Raw genomic sequence first — 9386 nt, 5'->3', positions numbered from 1 at the left:
CCTTTAGGGCACATTAGACTGTTGAGATACGGTTTTACAACTCGATGAACGTGTGGTCTGGCGCAATCGTTGTTAAACGTCACCTCCAGAGCCGTCCTGTTGCGAAAACTGTAAAACAACCATTTGCAAAATGTCGTCTCAGTACCTAGCAGCATTCAGGTTCACCTCAATCACAATCACTGGCATTGCTGCCGCAGCTGATATCCCACCCCAGACAATAATGCACCCACTTTCAAACCGATCCCTTACCCAAACACCAAGGCATGATGTCATGGTCACCTGTGAGCATGTTTGGGGATCTGCCCCGGCTGCAAGAAGAGAGTAACACCGCAGATGGACTGCAGTGTGACACTTGTCATCGCCATCGTTACAGAAACTATGGCACAGGTAATGCTTAGTCATAACACCTGTTTGATAAGAATGTTTCATGCATGTTAGTACAGCCAATATGAACTGATACAATTATTCAAACAATCTGAATATGCTGTTTCGACACTATACATAGATGAATGAAATATTGAAATAATTTTATGGTTGATAAAAATAATAATTTGCTGGGGTGAAACAACCTCTAAACGGGGTGAAACTGTGCTGGGGTGAACGTGTTTGCGGTGAAATAACCCGTTACCTGTGAGCCTATAAACACATGCCCTGCCGTCATCACGGTGAAGAAGGGTACCCGACTCGCCGGTATAAAGGGAACTCTTCTCCAATCATGAGTTCTTCTCCACTAGATCGATGTTCTGCCGCCTGACTATAGGCTGGGCGTCTAGGACCCATGACCTGGACGTGTAGACGTCGCCCAACTGTTCACGCAGATACTCTCTGTAGCCCGGTATGGTACGGGCTGTAGGGGTTGGAAACTGTACCAGGGGTGCGTGGGTCGACTCCATCGGTCTTGACGTGTGGTCGTTGGGCGGCTAAATGGGGACGGTCAATAACTTGATTGTTTTACTGAAAACGTCGCTATAAGTCAGAAGACTGAAGGCAGCACTGAGTGGAAATGATAAACATCTGGTTATCTGGCCTTTTAAAGTGATTATTTTCCCTCGAATATGTCATGCTTCTCGCAAATTTCGTGGAATTCAAACAACTGTCTGGCAGCCTTTCTTACACCATTTTGGGGGGGCGGTGGGGTAGCCTAATGGTTAAAGCGTTGGCTCGTCACGCCGAAGACCCGGGTTCGAATCCCCACATGGGCACAATGTGTGAAGCCCATTTCTGGTGCCCCCCCTGCCGTGATGTTGCTGGAATATTGCTAAAAGCGGCGTAAAACCAAACTCAGTCAGTCTTACACCATTTCAACACAATATGTCTCTGGTTCAAATGCGAAAACTCATTCATAAGATTACCAATGAAAACACTCTATATTAATAATATCAATTCCCTCAGAGTAAAGTGTGTGCTCATTCGAGAAGTCAAATATGGAATGTATACGTAATTCCTTCTATTAAGCCAGAAGCTTTCTCTAACACATGTAATAGAACATGCTTACATCGTCACAATTAGGTAATATTTTTTCTTCCCTTATTGACAGTGGTTTCAACGATTCAAAACATGAATTAACAGTTTGTAACGAAGTACATGTATTTTCATTTAACAGTATTGCAACACAGTAAAGTTAAGTTCGTATCAAACGTAGTTCGTTATAATCATGTGGACTAAAATATACCGTTAGAGACAAAACAAAACAGTTCGTTATATCTTTCCGGTCGTTACGGTAAAAACGTATTTGACTGTATAATTCCAAACATTTATCATCCAAAACTGTGTTCCACTTTAGATATTGCTTGTGTGAGATCAAACGATATCTCCTAGAGATATCTATTTAACAGTAGATTTTGTACAAGGCCCTGGCATCATCAATTACATGACTCACAATGATGTGACGTCATAATTTGATGACGTCACAATGCTATGACATTGCTGCACAGCAAGTCTAATGACAGTACCGTGTTAAGAGATGTACATTTTGCATTGAAAATTAATGATTTTTGACAATAAACAGAATCTCAACCTCGTGTCTACTGATATAAATTCTATCAAAACTCGTTGATAAAATTAAATATATCCTCTGACAACCTCGGATATTTTCAACTCGTGTTGATATAATTGATATCAGTAGACACTTGGGTGAGATTCTCTATATCTTCCTGACAGATGTAACCTACATTTTATATTGATATTGTTAACCATCTGTGGCAAATTTGTCCTGCACTGCACTTTTGGTGTTGTCTTCTTCAACATGCTCGTACCGTGACATGGAGAAAACGTTTCATGCAACATTCATGAGAGTAAAATGGGTCTAAATATGACAAGGTTGAAGTATCGATATCTAGCTCACCTGTTGAGTCTAAAGGTTAAAGCCAGCATTGGAGTGTTATGCATTTCCAACATGCGTGGATCCCAGCAACGGAGTTTCACGTCAGATTTATGGGACTAGTTTCCGTCTCCTAATCAGCGCACTGCTTGAAAAGTAAAAGACGGTCTCAAAACCAGTCAATCACTATATCTAAAATGAAAGTACACCTGGTGGAAACACTCGAGTGTTAAGCTTGCCTTTCATCTTGTGGAAATACAAACCAAGATAAATTATGCTTTCGTTCAATTTCTGTCAACATGAATTCCGGACTTGATAACATTTATTATTCTTTCAACAAGTGTTTACAAGATTTTTTACTTGAACTTGCATGGTATTGACGTAAATGGACTTTTAAAATTGAATTGCAATGGTTTGTCCAAACTGGACCGGGGTGGGGGTGGGGGTGTTTGGGTAGTCTAGTGGTTCAAACGTTCGCTCATCACACCGACGACGATGGTTCGATTCTTCACATTGGTACAGTAAGTGAAATGTGGTGTCCCCGTCGTAATATTGAATATTGCTAAAAGTGGCTTAAAACTATGCTCTCTCACTCTTAGCTAATATAAACTCACGGGCGAAAGAAACGTCACCAAAATGATTTTGTTTATCTTTTATCGTACACTAAGTGATTATTCATATCATTGAGAATGTTTTAAATCCATTAATTTTCCAAATATGATTGTTAAATTTCCAAAATCTGAGTTTGTTGTTTTGTGACATGTTAAAAAAGCGAGGTGACGTTTCTTTCGCCCGTGAGTTTATTATTTATTCACATCATTAGAATGCTAATCATGGTAAATGCTGAATGTTGTATTAAGCACGAATATACACAATGACTTTGGTGGATCGCTTTGCACTTAATGCTACTGTCAATAATGTGTACTGTTATCACCGATTCAGGACAGTCATTGAAAATGTCACTTGACATATACTATACTATACTTAACTTAACTCTGATAAGTAAACAATACCGTTTAACTAAACGTCTTCTCACGGTCCCTGGAAGTAAATTACTTAACAAAAGAGACTGGATAACTAAATTAGCGATCACCACATAATCCGACATGAGGGGCACGTGTCAGTCTCCAGCCAAACAAACATCCTTCTTACAGCTCGCTGGCGTCAAGCAGTTGACAATACACTGATTAGTTTTTCATTGTTACATATGTATACATATACATGCATATGGTTGTCATTTGCAGGTTTTGATGAGTTTGGATAAGTAAAATACCTGATAAGTAAACAATTTTGGCGAGTCCCTTGAAATTTTACTTATCAGGTTTCCACTGTAGTTATAAAATACGTGGACGATTCCGTCAGTGACTCAGCATAATACAGACGATCGTCAATCTCATTGGAATCAAATATTTTACTCAAACACGATACGGATCTGTTGACGGAGAAAGGTATGAAGCGATATAAAAGATGGGATTTTAAGTAAATCGAGACGATCATTTGTGTTAACAGCTTGCTATCAAACACACCACCCAATTTGTCAATGGCAAAGCGATAGACTTAGGTTATTCTAGAAGTATACAAAGAAAGGGGCGTATGACTGCACCCTGTCTGATACGACAGGTAGTTTAACATAGGCATTTACGTCACTCCTTGACGCTTTACCTGTTGGCGTAGCTGTCCCATCCCGAGCAAACAGTGCCGAAAAAGTATAATTAATTAGTTTACTATCTCTTTAATGTTAAGTCGAATACCTAATCCGATTAACAAGGCGATTAGAAAATGCCAGTGTGACCAGGTTAAAATGAATGAGGCAGTTCCCAAATATAAAAGAACAGATATAAATAGCCCACGTCACAGAGCTACGTCAATGCAATGATTTATTCTAGAAAGTTAAGAATCGCTCTAATGAGATTCCTAGCATTTTTACGAGTTTATCGATTTGTTTTCATCCCCACGCAACCAATCCCGATAAGGATGGTATAAAAACCCGGGCCATAACCACAGCAGTAGACAAACCCATCACGACACTGACCACCTCATTGCCAAGAAGATACCCATATCACTAGGTGAAAAACTTTCGCGGATATTACAGATAACATATTGGCTTCAGGATCAGTTTACGAGATTTCAAAGGCAGGCAATTAAGCTTATTTTATAAGCTTGTAACAGAAGAGATTTATTTGAGAACTTTAGTGCCCGTCAAACCTTTGAACTGATCGGTGAATTACTGAGGAAGAAACGGTTTCAGGGTTTGAATATTTGACGAGAGATTATTTCTGAGGTCTGCGACAGGACTATGGACACTTTCAGGACATTATTGTTTGTGACATGTGTTGTTCCTGCAGCTTTGGGAGCACCAAGATATAACCAGGTAAGCAGATTCAATATTTCTTCGAACCATTAACAAATACATACTTGTTTCAGTATCTAGAAGGTCAATCAATGGAGAAATCTTATACTCCATAGCGTTTCACTGTGCATAGTTCTGACCCTTTAGCATGCCAGGATCTTATGACTATATTCGCTGTCTTTGAAGTCGTGTGGTAAACGTCTATGTCCCGCGTCACTTGGAATTTTTTGCGCATATAAAATCGGGCCTCCATGATATAACTAAAATATATTTTAAACGGTACTGAACCATAATCTCCCTCGTAGCTTCAGAAATACGGTTTTGATGGTGTTGACTGAGAAATACGTTCGCCTAAGCATTGCTTGCATGCTAAACATTACAGCTGTTTTGTACAGTGACATTCGCAACGTCTTCAATGTGACAATTTATGTTCTTTTTGTTTGTTGATTGTTGTCGTTCCGGTTGTTTAACGCCGCACACAGTAATATTTCAGAAATATGACGGCGGTCATTAGATAATCAAGTCTGGATCAGATAATCTAGTGATTGAAACGTGACCATCGAAGCGCCATTTTTGTATACACGAATATCAATTTCACCATCACCAGGGGCGTAGCTACCATTATAAAAAAAGCCCGGGTTTACACATGATTTAAAAAGTGACAGTTGAACAAGCCCTCAATGCTATCTAAATATAAAGCTTTGCGACCTATCGGGCTTACACGAAACAGTTGGCTCGCTACGCGCCTGATCACTGACTTATGTGTGAACACTCAGGTGATCTCCAGGAGTTTTGTATTCTTGTATCTGTGCTGTGATATTACTGAAATACTGCTAAAAGTGGCGTTTAGCTTAGCTCTTTAATTATTTTTGGACGAGACACGACTTGCATGCAAAACCATATATTATCCCAAGTGCTTAGGTTGATGCTCATGTTATTGATCACTGGATTGTCTGGACCAGACTCGATTATTTACGGACCGCCGCCATATAGCTGGAAGAGTGCTGAGTCCGGCGTTAAACAACATTAAACAACAAACAATCAAATACATCACTATCTGAAAAAAACCCATTTCTTCTTTGTTTCAATTTTACGCACCATCAAATAGGGGTGCGGACTTCTTCAGTTCAAAATGTGCACTTTTTTGCAGCCCTTGAATGAGCGAGACCCATTGGCCCGCCTACAACTGCTAAGTTCGCACGGTCTGCCGAAGCCAGATGAGGAACTGGATGTGGACAGTCCTGAGTTTGAGTTCGACATGGTGCTGACGCCGCAACAGCGCTTATACATCTCCACACACTCCGGTGAGACGGATCCCAGTCAGGCTTGGAAGAGGAAGGTCATCATTGACGTGACCAGACACTGGCCACAGGCTATCATACCATACCAGATTGCACCAGGCCTCAGTACGTTGAGTAAATCACATGTATCTGCATGACACTGTCCATGATGGGTTTTGTTTGTTTGTAGCGATCTCCGCAATTACAATACGATGGCATATGTCAACCAAGTCAGCGAGCCTGACCACCCAATCCCGTTATTCGCCACTTACGACAAGCATGGATTGCTGAAGACCAATTCTAACCCGGATCTTCACGGGTTCTAGATGTACAGTTATGGAGTGCGGATGGGACTTGTTTGGCACAGCCATAGAATCTTATCTTGTAGTAGGCCTATAGTCAATACAGGTAATGGGAAATGGGATTTAACGTCATGACATGTCGTGATAATACTGGACAGCTGTTCAAATGGCATCAAGCATCTCCGTCCCTCTTTCAGAGCAGTACCAGGTCCAGTGGGCGGTGGATGCCATGTCACTGTGGGAGAACAACACGTGCATCAGGTTCCGTCCTCGGTCACGACTCCTGGCTTCACAACTCCGACACGACGACTACGTCACCTTCACAAACGATTCCAGGTACGTCACAGTACGCCACGTTACGTCCATATCAACTAGGTAGCCTTGTACTTCAATTTCTTTTCACTGGGTTCAGTTCCCCGCATTTGTCCAATATTTGAATTCCCGTTGTTGATGGGTTTTGCTGAAGGTGGAATAAAAATCCAAATCACTTACTCACAATGCATTGTTGAACATAGTACATTGTAGTACATTGTCTTGTTTACAAGAGACAACAAAACCTATTCAGCAAATTTTGTTTCTTACACGACAGACAATTTACTTGTCCTATCTTGTTGAAATGATCCACTAGAAAACTTATCAGTTCTAGCGTTGTATAGACTGGAATCTTTTCAGTGTTTCTTGTAGTTTAGATGTACGTCTGAGACAGTTTCATTTCTCTCCAGTTGCAGGACAATGGTTGGCCGGGTAGCCGGGGGTCAAGATCTTTCTGTTGGTCAGTGCAGTGTGAGTAACATTATGTATTCCCTTGAATGGTCTTCAGCTACCATGTTTGTCGTAAGGTCGGACCCGTGAAGATCCGGGTTAGGATTGATCTTCAGTAACCCATGCTTGTCGTAAGAGGCGACTAACCGGATCGGGTGGTCAGGCTCGCTGACTTGGTGACACATGTCACCGTATCCCAGTTGCGTAGATCGATGCTCATGCTGTTGATCACTGGATTGTCTGGTCCAGACTATTTACAGACCGCCGCCATGTAGCTGGAATATTGCTGAATGCAGCGTTAAACAACCAACCAACCAACGTAAGGGTCAACTAACAGCATTAGGTGGTCATGTCATTGAATGTTAGATATTTCCATGGATCAATGGTCATCATGGACTGTTTTGTCTAGACTCAGTTATTAACAGACAGTCGTCATATTGATGAATGATCCGAGCTATACCAGACGATCTGAGCTATACCAGAGAAAATTCATATGCATATTCACTCAAGTGAATAATGATGTTTACAAATGATGTCTCCCTGACGGTGTCCAGTACAGAATGTCGGCATTTAAATGTACATTTATAACCGACGTAATTTCAGCATGATGGAATCAGATAAAAAAACTCTTGGAATTCAAGTGAGCGTGTCACATGTAGAGAGCCTGAAACACCTGTTCACGAACTGAACACCCAAACTTCGAAAACGGCCGTGTAATGCTTTCATATGTTTGATTTTTTCCATACCAGAAAGGTTCGATCGTGCATGAACTGGGACACACGATTGGCTACGTCCATGAACAGTCGCGTCCCGACCGTGATGCTAACGTGGACATCATCGAGCACAACATCATCCCCACCAGAGAGTCAGACTTCAAGAAATATACCAACAAGTTGGTCAGCACCTACGGCCTACCTTACGACTATGGCTCCATAATGCATTACAGCTCTACCGTAAGTTATATTCTCTCATACAGAACCATCGTAAGTTGTTACTCTTTTATACAGAGCAAACGTAACCTGGTACTCCCTCGTACGTACCAATCGTAAGTTGTTTCTCTGCCATACAGAGCCGCCTTAAGGTATTAGTCTCTCATACAGAGCCGTCGTAAGTTGATACTCTCTCATTCAGAGCCATCGTAAGTTGATACTCTCTCATTCAGAGCCATCGTAAGTTGATACTCTCTCATTCAGAGCCATCGTAAGTTGATACTCTCTCATTCAGAGCCATCGTAAGTTGATACTCTCTCATTCAGAGCCATCGTAAGTTGATACTCTCTCATTCAGAGCCATCGTAAGTTGATACTCTCTCACACAGAGCCATCGTAAGTTGATACTCTCTCACACAGAGCCGTCGTAAGTTGATACTCTCTCATTCAGAGCCATCGTAAGTTGATACTCTCTCATTCAGAGCCGTCGTAAGTTGATACTCTCTCATTCAGAGCCATCGTAAGTTGATACTCTCTCATTTCAGAGCCATCGTAAGTTGATACTCTCTCATTCAGAGCCATCGTAAGTTGATACTCTCTCATTCAGAGCCATCGTAAGTTGATACTCTCTCATTCAGAGCCATCGTAAGTTGATACTCTCTCATACAGAGCCATCGTAACTTGATACTCTCTCATTCAGAGCCATCGTAAGTTGATACTCTCTCATTCAGAGCCATCGTAAGTTGATACTCTCTCATTCAGAGCCATCGTAAGTTGATACTCTCTCATTCAGAGCCATCGTAAGTTGATACTCTCTCATTCAGAGCCATCGTAAGTTGATACTCTCTCATTCAGAGCCGTCGTAAGGGCAATACGCTACGTACGCTATGTTCGTGTCATGCGTTCTTGCACTCTAATACAGAGGCTTCGTTGGGTGTTATTGTTTCATACAGACCCGACATACGTTTTTACACTCTCATCCAGCGATATCGTGCGTTACTACTTCCCAATACAGCGCAATCGATACTTCATACGGAAACATCTTAAGTTACTCTCTCATACAGTTCCATTGTAAGATCCATCACAGGTTCTTATTCTCTCCGTAAACCCATCGTAAGATCCTACATCGTCATACGGAAATGTTGTTCGTTTTTACTTTTTCATACAGAGCTATCGTAAGTTCTTACTCTCTTATATAAAGCCATTGTAAGTTACTCTGCCCTAATTGAGAGCCATCGTGAGGTGTTACTCTCTGATACAGACCCATCATAAAATGTAGCTCTCTCACACAAAGCCATCGTAAGGTATTAATCTCGCATTCAGAGCCACCGTAAGAGCAATAAGCAACGTGCAGTATGACCATTTTATGATTACATTATCTGGTGGTCAGATCCTCATTGGATTCTCCTCAGGGAGAGGAGAACGTAACTGGATTGAACACTGA

The 9386-nt window shown here is 41.4% G+C and overlaps 1 protein-coding gene across 1 annotated transcript; it reads left to right on the top strand.

The window, feature by feature from the left end:
* The first annotated feature begins 266 nt into the window (after positions 1-266).
* LOC124267906 (blastula protease 10-like) lies at positions 267-9386 on the top strand. Its single transcript, XM_046702894.1, has 7 exons — positions 267-387; positions 4666-4691; positions 5821-6076; positions 6450-6588; positions 6975-7035; positions 7764-7967; positions 9333-9386. The coding sequence occupies exons 1-7, from the start codon at positions 267-269 to the stop codon at positions 9384-9386; spliced, it is 861 nt and encodes a 286-aa protein (XP_046558850.1).

Source organism: Haliotis rubra, unplaced genomic scaffold, assembly GCF_003918875.1.
Source record: "Haliotis rubra isolate DU_JTF1 unplaced genomic scaffold, ASM391887v1 Scf1347, whole genome shotgun sequence".
NCBI classification, from domain to species: domain Eukaryota; kingdom Metazoa; phylum Mollusca; class Gastropoda; order Lepetellida; family Haliotidae; genus Haliotis; species Haliotis rubra.
The sequence above is the reverse complement of the archived record's forward strand: the minus strand, read 5'-3'. Positions and strand labels throughout refer to the sequence as shown.